Source organism: Ammodytes marinus, assembly GCF_949987685.1.
Source record: "Ammodytes marinus genome assembly, chromosome: 18".
NCBI classification, from domain to species: domain Eukaryota; kingdom Metazoa; phylum Chordata; class Actinopteri; order Uranoscopiformes; family Ammodytidae; genus Ammodytes; species Ammodytes marinus.
Window position 1 is genome coordinate 21,006,082 of NC_137222.1, and position 19,081 is coordinate 21,025,162.

Sequence of the window (19,081 nt, forward strand, 5' to 3'; positions counted from 1 at the left end):
GTACTGTTGTTATGAGGATTAGTTCAACTACCATTCTGAAGTCTTTCTGTATCTGCTCTCACTCACTAATGGAGCAAACTGCAGGAGATGTTTATGCAGTCTAAATACTTTTCATGAATCCCTCCAAACAGACACGCAGTTAAAATGTTCTCTTCTTAAATGAGCAGAGTGTGGAATCCCTGTGAGAAGAGAGAGAGCCTGCATGTGGATCCATCTCAGACATTTTCCTAATGGTTTTTCCATGACCACCACTATGTGGCGCACTGAGTCATGAACCACAACCACCGACTGCACACAGCACACTGAAGGTCTATGCAATCCACTGAAACGCTTCCGTATGTCTGTGAGACAAATGTGTGGCCCGGCCAGGAAGAATGCAATAAAAAAAAAAGATATATAAAGTGGTAAATGAAAAGAAATGAAAAGCAGTTTTGCACATTACAAGTTAATGTGTGGCTCTTACTTGGGTCGTTTAGTGCAGACTGGAAAAATGTGTTTCGGTAACACTTTACAATAAGGTACACAAAAAAAAGAGTAGTTACCCTTTTAAAAAGAGTAGTTAACCTAAAAGGTAAAATACTCTTTGTAAAAGGTAAATTACTCTTTTTAAAAGGGTAACTACTCTTTTTTTGTGTACCTTACTGTAAAGTGTTACCTGCAAAACAAGTGAAAACCCAAGAGGTACTTATGAATCTTTTACTGGTTTCAAGGCCGTTCTGCCATTAAAAGAGGTTTGTCTCGAGGCAGGGGATGATTAGAAAAGATAAGCCTATTGTCAGTAAATACTTTAAGCGAGTTAGTTTTCATTAAAAAAACAAACTGTTGTTGAGCTTTGGTTGTGGCACATGTGAACGAAAGCCACTTTGTTGCATTCTAACCGTACACGTGTAGGAAAATTAAACTTGGACGGATTGAGATCATGACCACAAAGTGAAAACACAGTGTATCCCATATAAGCAACTTGTTGTGCAGCATGGTTTATGAAATGATCTGGGACCTGTGTGTGTGTGTGTGTGTGTGTGTGTGTGTGTGTGTGTGTGTGTGTGTGTGTGTGTGTGTGTGTGTGTGTGTGTGTGTGTGTGTGTGTGTGTGTGTGTGTGTGTGTGTGCGCCTGCTGGGCCTGGGAAACACTCATACCCCCCATGAGGAGGAGGGACGCTTCCTTTTTAGCAAGACGCCCGTCATTCAAAAAAACCCCAAGCCAATGAGACTGTGAGCAACCACGAAACTGTACACTGTAAGAAATACAGAAAGACAATCCCATACATATGAACTTGATCATTCATTATGACAGCGTCTTTTGGACATTGATTGTTTAGATTTAATCGTCTCCTTCCTGGTGAACTGATCTAGCTTCAAAGGGCATACATCAAGCATCACAAAGTGGAAAGATATAACGCAGAGCTAATGTATTTAAAGGTGCGGGGCGGGGGCATTTGGTTTATAAAACATATTGTCTACACGTAAATCCCACTATGAATAGTTCTATCATCATAAATCAAAATTATTATGAGGCACCCGGAGCCAAATGTGAGACAATTATATGTTTGTAAACAAAACTGTGGGCCCTGCTGCTGTAAACAACAACAACAGTGAAACAGTAACTTTACGGGTAGCTTTAAGTTCAAACAATGTTCCAGTGATCCTTTCTGGTGTAGAAAGCTTGTTTATTCAGCCTTGAGAATATATCACACACACACACACACACACACACACACACACACACACACACACACACACACACACACACACACACACACACACACACACACACACACACACACACACACACACACACACACACACACACACACACACACACACACACACACACACACACACACAAACACAAAAAAGAGTGCACCTTTAATTTTAGACAAGCTTCATTTATTTTGAAAAAATTAACCCCAACATATCAGAACAGACTACAATGCTTTGGCTGCCTTTAGACGAACATCTTTTGCAGTGCAGCCCGGCTGGCACAGCTCTCAGAGAGAGCGAGAGAGAGAGAGAGAGAGAGAGAGAGAGAGAGAGGGAGAGAGAGAGAGAGAGAGAGAGAGGGGGGGGGGTGGAGGGGAGGAGGGGGTTGGTCCGGGAGAGCATGGCCGCAGGAGCCAGAGCGCTGCTGCTGCTGACTTGAGTTTGGTTCCTCCAGACATCGATAACACACCGCGCGTCAGGGAACATTTAACCCGGAGATTGGGTGCGTTTACGCGCGGGCGGTGAGGTTTGATTTAGTGCGTGCGTTGCTGTTGATGTTGTTCGGCTGGGCAGAGGCGCTCGGGCAGCTGCGGGTTCCACTCGCAGTGAAGCTGCTTGTTTGAATCGTCTTTTTGGGCTTCTTGAGGATTCACAGCGAAGCGGAGAGAGCGTCGGGAAGAAAGGACTGCGTGTCTGGACTCTTGATATTGACACTGTAGAACATTTATTCTCGTTTTTTTTAATATTTTTTCTCCACTGCGAACGGCAGCGTTACCTCCTCTCTGCTAGGGAAATTCAGTGCGAGTTGGAGAAAGTGTTCGCTGTGCAGCGCGGAGCGGAGTTGAGCCCGGAGGAAGATTGTTCGTGGCAGTAAATATTGTGGATTTTTTTCCACTTACTTTGAGCAGATCTGCTGTCCCATTGAAGTGAATGAAAAGCGGATCGTTTGATGCAAAGTAAGACGTTGATCTGACTGTCGAGACGCAGAGTGAGCAAGAAAAGCCGCTGTTTTAAAAGAGACATTTAAGCTTTTCATTTTAATAGGAGGGAGCTACAGCTGCGAGCTATTAAAACAGCGTGAAGAGCACTCTAATAATTTTTATTAATTTCTTATCTTTATCGCAACACATGAACACCACATCTGTCAGACTTTTGTTTCTTTAACGTGAACCAGAAGAGGGACTGTATTCACTTTGGCTTCGCCGGAGCTCCACAGCGAAGATCCAGTATGCCGCAGGTGGAAATGATCCTCTTCCTCGTCCTCATCGTTGGGATGTGCGTCTACGGCCAGGACCCGGCTTCCAAGGTGGTGTCCGACCGCTACGCCGTCTACTGGAATCGAACCAACCCCAAGTAAGTAGCTCGCTCGCCCGGCACACGGGAGCTCCCGTCACCCCTTGACTGGCCCGGTTGAAGCTGGGCTCTCATCGCTTTACAGTAGTCTAATTGCTGAGTGACTGAATGTAGCTACTGCCTGTACATTCTAAGCCCCCTTAACTGCACCACGGGTGTTTAAAACTAAGTAATCCATTTAGACAAATAAAAACAAACAGCACTTTATATATTTGAAATTTTAATCCGGACCTGCTATTGCATTCATTCCTTGCAATTCCTATTATGGCGTTACATTTGCATATATTTACCAGCATAATGAACTATTTTCCGGCGCAAACAATACATAAATTGAACGTTTGCTTTATTTTCTGTCTTCGTTGATGGATTGTTGTGATTATTGCAGTTTAATAAGAGTCCATATCGTAGCCATCCCTTCTGCAATCATATGTGCTCTACGAGCAGCAGCATAAATCACACCTGACACAGCAACAGCAAGGCATTTTCACACAGGTTGTCCCCGATATTACGCACCATTACGCGCTATTACGCATTAATGTACAGCGCTTGCTCCTCCACGTTATAGGTCGTCAATGAAATACGGGAGGTGTGTAACGTGCAGGGAGAAATTGCAGTCGGCTGAGCTGCCGTTTTGAAAATAATGCTGCTAGTCTGCAGCCATCGATTCGAATTGACATAATTGTTTCTGTACCAAACTGAGACTCATCCTGTGAGACTTTAGAAATATGTGTGTGGGTGTTTGTGGTTGATTCTTCAACTGACTGACACATAGACCTAGCGCAGAAAGTGCTGATGTAGTGCATTTTGTCGTGTTGGGCTACTTAATGCCTGCAGTTGTAAACTTTGGGTTGCTTCCAGGTTATGAATTTCACAAGTTTGGCATTAAAGTATTTTCACATGAGCCCAACACCCTGTAGTTACATTTCTAAGGTGACATTTCTCCCTCCTGTGTGTGTGTGTGCGTGTGTGTCAGGGCACCTCCCTCGGTGACTCAGTGCTTCACGCTTGGCACTTGAGAGCACCTAGTGATATAATGAGTGTGTGTCACTTTGTTTCAATTGGCCGGGCATTGCTCTCTCTTCACTCCTGAATAAGCAGGCTAAAGTTTCGGCTATGAGTCAAAAACACATAAACGTAAATCAACATTTGCTCAGGAATAACAAACCGGTTTGTTTGGGCTTTGGGAGAGGAGCTGAGATGACACGGTGTTAAGGATGCAAATGAGATGGTGGTGCCGGTGACTTCAAAGGCCCATGGAGTTCCTGCCAACAGATTTTTTCGAGTGATAACAGCTTTCTGTTGCATCCACGGGCTGCAGGTTATTTTTTTCTCCCCCTACTCCTTGGCCTATACGAGCAGTTCCCAGTCCCCACACTGCACACATTCAAAATCTTACCAAGTATATTGGTCTTATTTCTAGTCAAAATATCTCAAGACACAATCACCTAAAAAACAAAGTTTTTAGTGAAAAATAGGGACTTGTAAATTCAATTTGCTTGAATTAAAAATGAGGATTACAAGGCTGGCTTACTATGACACGAAAGCCCTTCATAATACCAGTAAAACAATGCTACGATAAATGAGTATTTCTAGCTAACTTTAAGATATCTCTTATCTTACTAATGCTAAAATATCACCTAATCGGTTCCACTAATGTATTCCTTGAAACAAGTGAATTTAGGTGAAGAATACTGCTTTTGAGCATCACAAGCTTTTTTAGGAGTAATAACACTTCTTAATACTAGTTACATATAGCTCACAAGAAGTTTTCCCAGCTAATTTAAAGATATCTTCTATAGAAAGGCTTAAAATAGCCTCTTTTTAAGAAATCTTACCAAGTGAATCATCACTTTTTCACTATTATATAAGTGAAATGTATGTATGGCTTGTTTTCTTATTATACTTATTTTTGAAGAGGCATTTTTTCCAGTGTGAACAGTTCCCAAGTCTGGCTTCTTGGTTGCCATGCTCCCCCGTTCCAAGTATCCCCCCCTTGCCCTCCCTCCTAGCCCACGCTGGGGCAGACAATACGGGGGTACACTGGAGTATTTCAGCTGCGGGCCAAGGCACAGCGTGGTGCTGGATCTTGTGAGAGATCCACACATGCGGAGGTCACACACTTTGCTAGTAACCAGGGCCAGTTGCGGGTTAAGCAGCGCAGAGGGGACCCGTTGTCAGGGTCAAAACCGGGGCAGTACCGCCAGGCTATAGGGCCCCAGTGTCGGGCCCCCGGCACGGCACCCCGCCTGGGCTTTGTCTCTGCAGAATGGAGGCTAAATAAATGAGTAACTCTAAATGACTGTCTCCCTTTTTCTCATTCATGACTTTAATCTAAACCTGACCCAGGCTGTATAATGTAAGAGATGGGCAGTGCTTAAAGCCTCAGGGGCCCCCCTTGACCCGCAGTAGAACCTTAACAGTATTCCATACAAGCTTGCGGGCCCCGGATCCCCTGCTGTTAAATGTAACTATACTAAGTATTGGAGCTCTGGGAACCTGCTGCGGTACAGTCCCAACTTCCAGATGAGTTTTCTTACCCCCTCCCCAGCCCTCGTCTGCATATTTGACCAAAGTGGGGAAAAAATGGCATCCGGAGCAGCAGTCCATACTCAGCCATTCATGAAATCCCCTACAGGAGCTCTGAAATTGAAATGGGAAGTGAGTCGTGAAAAATGGAAATGCAATGACATTTTCATGTTTTTCTATTGTTTCAAAGGGGCCAAAAGGAGTAATTTAGATAAACGGTGCGTCCCTGTTTGCTATGCTTTCATCTTTAAGGCAAACATCTTCCTGCTCCGATGCTTGTTGCTGATTACAGTCAGGCGAGGCAGATTCTCTCAGAGGAGCAGGAGGGATTTACAGCCCTAAAGGATGGTTCAGCTTCGCCTGGATATTGAAAAGCGTCCACGCAGTCAGTGACAGCAAGTAACTGTGCAAGTGTAAGCTACTTAATGGAATTAAATGAAAGTCTGGTATCAGGGAGCCTTGTTAGAAAGACAATGTCAAAAGACAACTGATGTAATGCGTCTTGGTTCTATTTTTTTATTTTTGCTGAAGCCAGATTAATAAGAACCAACAAGGTGTCGAATAATTGGGCAATTTAGTTTTTTTGAGAAAATGCAATTCACTCAGAGTAGAGGCTGCAGGGATGTCATTTGCATTGCTCTGTCTACTCAGAGGCAGTCCATTAGTCACGGGATGTTATTTGCACGTAGCTGCTTTCTGAGAAGGCTTCTTTTTTTGATAAAATCCAAAAAAATAATTTAAATCTTTACTAAATCTGTAGCAAGTATGTGCCGAAACACTGCGGTGACTCCCTTTTAGCTGTGGAGTGGTTTTAGATACTGTCATTGAAGAACAATGAAGAGTGAGGCGTACCAACCGTATTTCAAGGCATCGTAAACAATATTTCCAAATGTATAAATCCTAATAACATAGGCAAGATCCACTTGCTAAGGCATTCTTTATCAGCGGTTACTAATATTATTTATACATTTTTAATAGATCAGTAAAAAGCCGTTGGTTAGAATTAGTCTTGTTGCGATAAAGGCGACCCCTCCAATGGAAACTTCCATCTCCTTCCACCTTAAAAAGGGTGGCTCAACATGAATACCAAAGTCTGTTTAGTCACAACCTATTGATATTACAACTGCAGAACTCTTTATTGTTGACTTACCAACATCATAGCTACAAACAGGATGGCTCGGTAGAGTGAGACATAAATGATAAAAAACTGAAAATGTAGAAATGTAACAGATACATGAATTATAACGTAACTGCAGTTACTCTGCAGCCCCTGCCATATTGACAAAGTGCTATTAGCAGGATAAATACTGTATGTTAACAAGTTGTAACAAATGGTCAATAAATGATTTAGAAGTAGATCAGGGGTTGCGGTGGCTTTAGCCAGATGCTAATGTCTGATCTATGAAGCTAATCACTGATTTATAGACCTGTGCTATGCCTATGTAGACATTGTAAATGTGTTATAAAAAATAATTCTGGTACAGACACAATCCTTACGAAGAGCGTATTAAAGATTCAAAGTATTATCATATGATGTATAAACCATTCAAACAGCCATTAGTTTCAATGTATAAATCCTTACTGCAGTATGCTTTATTAGATGAGACAGATGAAAAGAATCCAAACATTTGTCCCTTTTGATGTGATTAATTAGACGCCATTAACACACGTGTGTTCCAACAGAAAATGGCACAGAGACCAAAACACATCAAACCAAGTCGAGAAATCAAAGCCTAGAAAAAAAGAAACTGTATCATTTGGTGGTGGGAACGCTCATGTGAGAAAAATGAGCCACAGATGTTCCCTGTCAGCTTGGACCGTCTGTGTCGGTAAAACCAAACGATGGAATAAAAGCGTAGCCTACGAGTGGGGTATTTACCGCTGCTCTGACAAGGCGCTATTAGCCCAATTCCCCCTTGCTCACCAGCTATTTAGCCGCTTCATTAAAACCCCACCCGGGGTCCATATGGTCCGCACGCAGGCACTGCCTCGGCCCCCTAAAGGTGTTTATTTGTTGCTGATAGGTGGGATCAACAGAGAATCAGGGCAGAGTTCCGTCCCTAAGCTCCCGAGCTGTTTGTGTCTAAGACGCCATGGAAACTGATACCCCCCCTGGTCATCAAAGAACCTCATTGGGTGGGACCAGGGACCTGACAGCTGTGGGGGGGGGGAGAGAGAGAGGGATCCCATGCATTCAGAGAGAGAGCACCGTCACCCCAGGGGCTTCCTTTAATCCCAGATAATGCCCCATCCAAAGCTTTTCCACAGCAGATGCAACATATTACGCCATAAGACAATCAAAGAATCGCTCTCAGTGGCCTGTTTTCACGTTTGATATGAGTGTGGTGATATCCTTAAAGACTGCCTTTCTGGTGATTCAAAAGGCCTTTTCCTATCAGGTTTGGGACATACCTGATTGTTTTTAGCAGAGGTGGAATGTAACTAAGTGTATTTACTCGAGTACTTTACTTGAGTACAAGTTTGAGGTACATGTACTTTACGTGAATCTGTTCTTCTCATGCTGTTTGATACATTTACTTGACTACAATTCAGTAGGAAATATTGTACTTCTTATACCACTATGTATCTAATAACTTAAGTTACTCGTTACTTCACCATTTAAAATTGATAAAATCCCTGCTTTTACATCAATGAAAGTAGAACAGTCACATCATTGAGTACTTTTATGTTTTAGGTAACTGTAAAAAATACTCAAGTAAAAGTCCTGCATTGAAACTGTTTGGTATTTGTACTTTTACTTTAGTAAAGGATCTGAATACTTCCTCCACCTCTGGTCTTTGGTTGAGATATTACCTCAGGAATGACTTGACGCTGGCGCATATTTCTTCTCATAGCAGAATGACCTCCGCTGTTTGCTTTTTCTTACACTGCTCTCTTTTTAATCTCCACTTAGAGAAACAATACTCCGTTTTTCACTCTGTGGCGAGCTGATGTTGTGATAGCTTCCCCAGTGGCATTGTGACTTGCCCCGTTTGCATTGTTCCCAGTGTTTACCTTCGCTTTCCCCTCTCAGCCTTTTTCCCCGACTCCCTGCCGCTTGGTTCCGCTTGGATTAAAAAACCGACACAAAAAAGGCGACCACGTCCAAATATTGACTGGGTCCCGGGACCGCGGCCCTCTCCCAGGGCTGATACTGAGCGCCTGAAAGGCCACTATTGTTCCGCTCGTACTCAGCGGCCCATAGCAGGCTTTTAGCTGTGCACAGAGACAGACCAAGAGAAGGAGGAGACGGAGGAGAGGTGGTTGTGGAGAGTGTGCATATGTTATCTGAGGTGGGGCGGGGGGATTATAAAAAGGAGGGGGTACAACATAGTGGCTGTGGTTGGAGAAACCTCCACATACGAAGCCAGAGGCTATATGACAGGAGGAACAGTGTACAGGCCGCAGAGTCCCGGGGTGGGGTCAGAACCAGTGTTTGCACCCCTGAGGAAGTGTCAATCACAGTAGGCTTCAAAGGGAGTTGACTGAGGCAAAGGTTTACTTGACAACAGTCTGGCTAAAAACGGTTAAGGTTTTTCCTTTACATTTTAAAAACAATCCGCGTTTAGACGAAAGTGTTTCAAATATGTGCCGCATGCACATGGATCCACAAAAAAATGACCTACATCGCTGTAGTTGGTGCAACTTTGTAGTAGATAGCCCTTCCAGAGCAATTTGGCACATGTAAAGACTGTCTCCACTACTACTTCCCTAATCCATTCATGTTGTCTCCTATCTCAAGCTTGGTTTTTTGACTGCAAATGTAATTAGCATGTTCAAAGTGGAGCCTTGAGGTCATCGTTTCCACAGGTACCGGTTTTGCTAGTTGACACAGCGACGCTGGACTCATGTATTCAAAAGATTTCACTCCGGAACACGGTTTTGAAAATTGTTTGTTTTCAATCCCCCAAAACGCTGTTGCCATGTAAACGATTGGCCAACACGTTAAAATAAAATACTTCTGCCTTTTATGTTGAAAACATTACAGTGCTAACGGCCCTATAGTCGCTGGGCTGGGAGAAACTTTGGCATAAGAGGCCAGAGGCTATACGACAGGGGGGGGGGGGGGGGGGGGACAGTGTCCAGGCCGCAGAGTCCCTGGGGTGGGGTCACAAGAACCTGTGTTTCAACCCCTTAGGAAGTGTCAATCTCAGGAGACTTCAAAGGACGGCTGACTGAATGTGATTTCCTGCAGAGAGAGAGCTTCAGGAACTATCAATAAAGTGAGCATGAGAGGCTTCTTATCTGAGGTTTACCTTTCCATTTTATTACCGAGTGCAGGAGCATTACGCTTCCTCCTCCTCACTGCCAGCACTCCAGTATCTCTCCTCCGTGCAATGAAATGAAAGAGCATCACATCACAGATAGGAAAGCTACCCTCATTCACTTTCTCACTTCAAGTCAGTTTCCCACCACTGGGTGTACTTTAATCAGACATACTACCTCACAGAATGTAGTTAATAAGACCAAGCCTTCAGGTCAGTTAAGCCGTGAGTTACATACATACTACGCCGTTGTGTAGAGTGGGGGAACAGTTGTCCTGTGGAGACACCCGTCATTCCACCGTGCTCTCTACGACCCTGCCTGCAGAGAGTAGTCTGGCCCGGGCCCTCCTCCCTTTGAGCTCTGACTAAGAAGGCCAGGGCCTCAGGCTGCCATGCGAGGGCGTGATTGACAGGAACTAGTGACGAGAGGTTTCTAATAAGTGTGACGGGTTTATTGGTTTACGGCAAAGTTTTCTTTCAAGTTCTGCCACTGCAAATGCAACATTGATTGTTTTCATTTTATTATTGTGTCATGCATTACCATTATGCCCTGCCCCAAGAAAAGTCTTACAAGACACCATTGTTAACAAAAAAAGACCAGAAACCAAAGGTAGACGCTTAATAATAGTAATACTGTAATGAAATAAACCATGCCGATGGTTTGTCATACTATCAGCGTCAGTGCTCCAAAATATTTCAGGATTTTGAACAAATATTTCATTTATTTCAAGGAAATTCTCGACTCATCGTAAAGGGGACAATACAGAATAAAAGAAAATGAGACTCTTTCACAACTTCTCGTGAATAACATATTTAGAAAAGTCTGTGACTTGAAGGGCGAGAGGAAGGATTCAATGGTACAATCACTATTGTAAGTTGGTATGTTTGCTTTTCTTTTTCTATATTGTATATCAAAAAAAATGTGTTTGTGAAAAAAATCTTTCTATGCTGTATATAAACATACATACCAGTCAAGAACATTTTAGAACTTTCTCTCAGTTTCTTGAAAGAAAACAGAACATCACACCACTTAAACATCACAAAGAAATACTGAAATGTTGCTAAAAGTAACTAAAAAATCTGCATGTGAAGCAACATTTACTACAAACTGATTCACAAAGAAGTCAACTTATGACAATCATTTTCAAGAATTGATTGTTAGTGTCTCTGCCCACCTATATCATTTTCAAATAATATTTTCCAGAATTGTCAATATCTTGAAAGTAGACAGAATTAGTTAAATCGAGCTAGAAATCTATCATCAATTTGGTTATTTCATCCAGTTTTCAATCAAATAATTAACTTTCATTAATTTTTTTTGGAACTGATCCTGAGTTATTTTCCAGGAAGAAGACAATAGAATCAGGAAAAGTGACTCCTACATCTAGAATATTCTCTAAACATGGTGACTTGCTTTAGAAACAGTTAATCCCTATCTACTTGCAGATCTGATTTGAGAAAGTTAAACTTTAAAGACTCAAGAGTAGCAAACATGACTCGATGAGACAAATTGTGTCCGGATCAGATACTGTGTGAGTTTGGCTTCCTGTCTTTGATATGCGCGACAGTCAATGGATTAGCGGGGGACTCTTCAAGCCTAATCTCAGTCTCACTCTGCTGCACAGAGGTTCACTTTTCTGCCGTTTTAATCTTAGTGGGGCTTTTTCTTGTGTGTGCACTGTTTAAATTTGAGTGGTGAAATGGCATCCCCTGTGTCTTTGTAGGCACCGGTGAGGGTATTAGCAAAGAGGCTCTAAGGGGCTTAGGAGGTCAGCCCTCCCTTTGTGTGGAGACACAAAACACTTCCTGTGGGACCCTTCACCCCTCTCTGTTCTTGCCTCAGAAAGCCAGGCCCTGCCTGACCATTCACATTAATCAGCCTTAGCTCCTAATGACTGCAGTAAAGCTTCTAAAAACTGCTTCCAAAAAGGTCCTAAAGAGCCACTAAGCTGTTAACAGAGCAGCCAAGGCCACTGCTCTTTGTAGGGCATCACGCGATATCAAAGATGGCAGGGTGGGTGCTCGACCATAATAGCATCCCTTTTATGTCTCTCGGACACCAAGAAAATGTAGTTTGTAATGTAGTTTCTCAAGAGTCACTGTGTGAACTAGAGTCCTAGGAAATGGTGAGAGTTGGGGAGAGAAGGCTGCAGCTGCAAGAATGTGCTTCTAAAGTTGTATTAAACGCTTGAATGTTTGCACTGTAAATGACTGCGTCACCTACTGATTGTGTATTAATGATGTATATAATTTTCTTAGTCTTTCTTTTTTAAATTATTTCTATGATTATTTCCCCGTTTCCCACACAACACAAGTATTTTCTACACTCACGAGCCCTTTTTCCTTGATTCTACAGCAACTACATGTGCCTTGTCCTATGCTGTTTCTGACTGAAACTTTATTGAGACAAATTGATGTGTATTGGAAACAGGTTGATATAATTTGTGGCAATAATTTTTCCATAATAGACAAGATGACGTAGAGCAGATATAAAGGTCGAGTCCATTTAACGGGACCCAGAAAAAAGCAGTGTTTTCTCTGGAATAACTCTCTTGCAGTAGTTATTAAGGCCATGGCTGGATGTTTAGTTAGCAGTCTGTGGTTTTGACTTGTTAGCTGTGATGTCAGTCCTTTTATTACAGGGCGTTGATATCCTGACAGAGGAGGCTCCGCTGTCTATTCTGGTTATAAGACTAATGGAGGTAATAATGAGAACATTGGCACATCGCTACATTGAAATCATCTATGATTACAGCTGAAATGTAAACTGGCTTGAAACTATAGTCTTGATACAAAGCAAATGTGATCATTTGGACAACGGAGGGCCCAACCTCCAATAGCTAATGTTTTCTGGAACCATATTTGGGTCAGCGCGGCTTTGGAGGGACGCCTGAAAAGGAGAAGCATTTGCACCTCCTCATCAAGGCGATATTTCCTGATTCCAAAAGGCTGCTGACTTCTCGCCTTGTGTGTATCTTGGAAGAAATTAGACAAAGCTGATGAGTGAGCGCATTCGTTTTCCAGTCAAAAGTTTGTGAATCATGTGTGATTCACCGAGCGATTGTGGCTCGCGGCCCACAGGGACAAACCAAAAAATCTCTGATGAATCCAAATATGCTTTTGTGTGCCGTCTTAATAGCTTTTGTCGCTCCAGTTCAGACCGTCTCATGCAATTATTTGGGGTCTGAGGGGTTTATCTGATGATGGTTTGGAGCTGTGTGCTTCTCATACCACAACAGAGAATAATTTTGAGCTTGTTTTGCTGTTTTCAGTCCCCCGTAGTTGAGAACATTGAAAGGACAAATGTTGTTTGTCTGTGTGAAGAAAGCGGTTGTTCTTGCATGAACTTGGTGTGACTTTGCGGGACCTTTCGTGTGGCTCTCTGGTCCAGTGGGACTCAAAGTGTTTCCTCCTGTTGGATTTCAGCACACTTTGCGCTTTGGGAGCCATGAAATATTAAAATCGTCGTTTGTGATCTCACGATAGCCTGGACAAACCTTCACACGCAACCAGGAGAAATCCAGGTCAGGACCGCCATGGCTTTAATAGAGGGGTCGACATGATGTCTGCTGTTTCTTTTCATTTTTTTTCTTTTTCACAAACTCTTTCCTGGCCTGCGCTCTTTGCTGATGAATGGCTGCGATTAAATTGTTTTTGGTATTTTATCATCGCGCAACTTGAGTGGGGTGCAGGGTCATTAATTGAAATCTCAGACTGCCAAGATTTGAACACTTTCCACAGACGTGGCTGACTTCTCCTCCTCGCCGCCGCCTTTTCTCTGTGGTGTGTGGCGGAGCGTGCTGCAGCTCAGGCAGCCATTTTCCCAAAATCAACTCCATTTTGTTTCAGGGAATAAAAAGTAGGTTGCGAAACCCGGGTGTCACTGGAGCATTTTAGGATCTTTATAGATCCAGACCCCCAGAAGATCTCGTTTTGAAGTTGTTTATGTCTGTAAAAGAAGTCAGTTTGGTCTGTGACAGGGTTCTGACAGATAAATTCTCCTAAAACGAAAAATTATCTGTCAGTGAAGTTAAAATATTATGTTACCATTATAAAGGTTGATCAGTTAATTTGAAGTTTTTCCTAATATCACGTATTTCTCTATTATTTGTTGTCTTCATTCAGATGCAGCAACCTGCTTTAGTTTTTTAGTTTTTGTTTCAAGATACATATTTTCATTTCCAGAAAATGCTTGACTTGTCTGTTGGATTCTACTCAAAACAAGTTCAACACTTGTTTCTGTGCTGACAGTGTTCTCTTGCTGGGCGTTTAAGACTCAGCCATAGGAGACATTTATATGAATTGGATTAAGATTAAAAGGATCATCCTAACTCTGAAGCCACTCACATGCCTTTTTGAGTGCAGGTTTATAATGAACGCTTAATGTGGTGACAAGACAGACACAACTCTCACTGTACGAACAGGAAAATACATTTTTTTTTTAGTTTTTAATAGGAATTTGCTTGTATATACCAGACAGCATGACTTGATGAGATTACCTGAAAAAAAGGCGACTGTAATGCACAATTTGTTTTTCTCAGACCGTTAAAAACTCAATACAAAGGGACTTGAATCTACACTGCATTTGAATTCAGCTCAGTTCTGGAGTTAATAAGACAGCTGCTGTGTTATTGTTGTCTATATTCTGCCTCTTGAGACACAATTACATTTTTAGACTTGAGTCTTGTGAAAAAACATGAAAAACCTTGAATTACCTCAAAACATGTTCAACAATCAAATGCTTATTTAAAATTATTATTTGTCTTGGACAATAAAAATAAATAAAAATAATGAACATCAGACAAGTTTTAGTGACTTGTTTGAGGCCTGTTTACCATGAGATCTCTTTCACAGCCCGATTGGCCCACTAATGCTAAAATGATCGTCCATGCTAATGAGTTTGTTTATGCACAAACCCGTTGGTGTTGGGCCATAGCTGCGGCCCTTGTAAGAGGCCCGGGTCCGTTGGCGCTCCTATCGCTGGTCACGGCGGCAGCACGGTGGGAGCACGCGGGCAGACGCTGCTACTGCAACAACGCCGGCCCATGATCCCCCTTTTATGTCTTGGCTCCATCAGGGCCCTGGAGTTATTCTAGTGCATAATTGATAGAGGAGTTAGAATAGCAGAAGTAATGCGATGAGAGGGTGCAGCCAAGCGAAGCGAGGGATCGCGTGCGTGGGGCTGCAAACATTGCAGGGGACGAGAGGAGGGCATCTGGCGTAACAGGTCCCCAGCGCTGCAGCACACACAGAATATGTCAGCGTCCTATAGGCCAATGGCAGCCCTCCGCTGCCTCCACCAATCAGGCGTCACCACTCGAGCGGAGTACTACTGCTCTCGTGAATCGAACGAGAGACTCCTAGGTTATCTGAGAGCCCCTTGTCAGCTTCTATTTCTTCTTATTTGTGGAATTAAAGCCCTAGGTTGATTCTGATTGAGATAATTAGATCGAAGTGGAGATTGTACTTAGACCAGAGGGATGTTGTAGATCAGCTAAAGGTCATTTTGGCATCAGAAGGTCTTTCTTTTGTCCCCGTAGCCGATCCCGAGGTGGACTAAGCAGTATCAGCATGCAGTGCCAGGGTGGATATCACACCTAGACGAGCACCTACAAAGAGAAACTAATGGCCCAACAAGCATGTATTGTCTGTTGAACAAAAGAGACAAGTCACAGATAACCTGTTCCGTCCGGCTTCAAAGAGACCGGCCAACTCTAAAGGGAACTAATAAAAAAACAGGAGTAGCAACGGGTTTCACCTTCCGCAATCTCACCCAAAGTATGACTGTGATTTAATGCCATAAAGTTTTGTTAAAGGGTTATTGTTAAGGTAAGGGTTAAAAGAATATGTGTAATGTAAATGTAAGACGAGAAAGCATAAATGAAAAATAAATGAATCACTGCTACAAAAACATGAAGGATTTAAGTTAAGAGTAAAAATAAAATAAACGTATTTGAAAAATGCTTATTAGTTTTTTTGCGTACGTACTTAAAAGGTAATTTAAACACAATTTAATTTAACTCAGAATTTTGTTAAATTGGACCCTTTTCTGTAGAAATAATTTGTTAAAGCTTACACTGCAAAAAAAAAAAAAAAAAAAAACATTTCAAAATTAAACTACTAAAAAGTCAGGGTCACCCTAATTTTCAGTAAAAGCTCATTTTATATAGGCCCTTTCCTGGAAAAAGTCAGAATTATTCCAAGAAAATAACTTTTTGATCAAGAGAATGCTATTTTTTTTATAGTTTTGGAATTGAGTGAATTGGGAAAATGTGGTTATTTTTGCACGGTAGCAACCACACCTTCCAAAAGAAATTCAGAACAAACGTACAGTTCTTAGTTATCTTCATTTAGTCACCTATTACACATAGCACATGACTCGTACATGCAGTGCTTGTTGTTTATCAATTAGCATTTGTTTCTTAAGATGCACAATGTACATTGGCGCAAGCTAATGGGAATTTCTTGCAATTTCACAGGCAGAGAATTTTTTTTTTAATTACCCAGCAGCCCGGCTGTTATGAAGACAGTGGGTTGTGCAGAGTTTTGTGAGCGGACAGTAGCCGGTGTCTGTAGCCGGCCCTGACACACAGACCTGTCCAGCAGAGCACTTAGAGGCCACTGGACCGGGACTCTGCCTATTAAGATCATAAAAACCCGCTCATAAAGATGTTTTATTTGTTTCCTGAGTGTGCCGGCTGCTTAGGTTTCCATCACAAGTCTTTATGGCCCAAGCGCTCATATTTCTGTCTCTGGATGGAGGTGACTATTAAGTTTAAGTGGACTTTTGTAAGTAGCAAAAGCCTGGTCAACAGAAGTTCACTCATTTATAATATATTTTGATTAATGGACTTTTATTTTCTTAACTGCAATGCGATTGCTTTAAAGTGAATATTTATGGTGTATAGAGTGATTTTACAGCAGGTGTAATATGAACATCTCACTGATATCAAATGCAACAACAATTTATTTAAATGGTTTGCTTAAAATCACCAAATAAGGTAGAATGCTTTTTTTCTTTTCTTTTTTGATTACCTTTGTGTGAATCTGAAAATATATTCTGTTATTTTTCATATCATGGTTTATACTGAATTTGTACCATCATTTTTTCTGATTTATTTTCTTATTGTATTTTTAAATACAAATGATGTAAAAATACATTTGGATTAAAAAAGTATCTTAAACAACAACTGCATTCAGATAAAATACACTACATCCAAAACCATGGTATTTATTAATCACTTGATATAGTCATATAAAGTACAAATATAAATGTATGATTATGTTCATAAGTAGTCTTTGTATATTCTTATATGTATTTGCATGAGTATGTCATTTTGTACTGTTTTCTATATGTTTTTCAATTAGTAATAATGATATTCCAGTTGCACTTCGTCCAACATAATATAAACCAAATCCTGAATAATGTGTGGTAAAATATACAGAATCTATTAATTCCCCACTATTTTCCACAAAAATATCTAAACTAAAAAGATCACTGTATATTTTTAAATTTGAAATCCAACGTAATTGTTTTACTTATTCACGTATTATTTTGAAATAAAATATTTGTAGCTGTGGTAGCCTAAAACATAATGATTTAATCGTAATATATAGGATAGTATGTCTTATGATTGGCGTCGTACCTAGAAAAACTGAAAAAACAATCTGTTTAAAAGCTAGCTGGCCATGCAGGGCACTGTTGATGCGGCCATGTGTCGTTGGCGCCTGGCTTCACTTCTGTCACTTTGCTTCAGTTTCACGTATTTCAAAGCGTCTGGTTATAGGCTGGAATGAAAAGGGAAAGATTGATCGAAGAAGAAGTAGAAAAAAAACTGGGCCTTGAGTGTGGATGTTGAAGTCCTGTGACTGCTCCTCTGGGTCACATGGTCTTGTAGAAGTAGTGCTGCTGCTGAGGTCTAGACACGCGATACACGGGGGGGTTAGAGAAACACGCCAAGCCAAGACGTCACACACATTTACCATCCACCAAGCCACTCCTGTATACGGAGGCAGGGCCCGTTTCAAAAAAAATTTGCCCAGCAACCCAGCAGCGTGGTGGGAGGTGTGGTGGTGCTATGGCGCAGCACCACTGTCTGTCTGTCTGTCTGTCTGACACACTTCTTTACTCTACCAATCAGAAATCCCATTATTTTTAAGATTATCTAAAGTAGAGCTAAGACTTTCCCTGGGTATAAAGTTGGGGTTGAGATCATTAAAATGGTTTAAATAATCATCCCCGTGTTGAATTCATCTTTAAAGAGCAAATCTGTAGCCAAAGCACCATCTCAGAGATCTTATGTATATATATGTTTTTTTTATATTTGTTGATATTGGTGATGCCACGTCATTGTCATTTGGTGTATCGGAAATTAGGTCACAAACTACACGCTGCAGTGAAAATGGATAAATATGCTAATTTACTCCAAGACCCCCCGCCCCCCGGAAAAAAACTAGGGGCGTGCCCTCTCAGAAAGTCACCAATCACGATTAACCCCTAACCCCTCTGGCAACCAATGAGCCGTAGAGAAGCTGTGATTCCATTGGCCCGTTGAGCGCAGATAACCATAACTGTGCCAGATACACCAGGGCAGAAATAACCCAGAATTCCCTTTGCCTGAAGGGAGCAAAGCTCTTAATGCAGCATGTTGAATCCGTGCTGCAGTGGCCTGCCGATTTCCTGGGGATGTTAACTAAAATGCCAACAACTATCTGAATTAATCACTATCTATATGGTCTAAATGCATCATGACACACACAAACAGATACATATGTAGACATTCTGCTGTAGAGTCCACCACAGTATTAATGCTAGGAGGTTACATTGAGCTGAGTTAGCTTTCTTTCTTTTGTGCTTGCTCATTATCTCTGACAGTTCTCCAGTCTCTCTCTCCCTTTCCTCTCAAGGAAGCTCTCAAGTTGTTTTATCCCCTAACAATGACTTTAAACGTATGTATGATACCTGCTCTGTACAATTGCTTTATTATATAAATGGGCATTTGTGATCATCCTCAAATTGATCTAAAACTCTGTTATCCTATTGCTCTCATATCACAACACTCAAACTGTTCAATTATAACCCAAAAGTGTTTTTATTCTCCTAAGAATGTTCAGTCCAAATGTCAAAAACAACAAGTATTGTGTCCCAGTGCTCCCAAATACCCCAAACCAGGTGTGACGTTAACCAACGTTTTTTTTATTTGGAATACTCCCAAAACGTGTTAAAGCGGCAGACT

The 19,081-nt window shown here is 41.7% G+C and overlaps 1 protein-coding gene across 1 annotated transcript in view; it reads left to right on the top strand.

Annotated features, from left to right (window-relative positions):
• Nucleotides 1-2,097: 2,097 nt before the first annotated feature.
• The window catches only part of LOC307265474 (ephrin-A5b-like), a 70,284-nt gene continuing 53,300 nt past the window's right edge, over nt 2,098-19,081 (top strand). Inside the window, exon 1 of the mRNA XM_080047221.1 lies at nt 2,098-3,054. Coding sequence (XP_079903347.1) covers nt 2,930-3,054 — 125 coding nt within the window. The 5' untranslated portion in view covers nt 2,098-2,929. The remainder of the gene's footprint in view (nt 3,055-19,081) is intronic.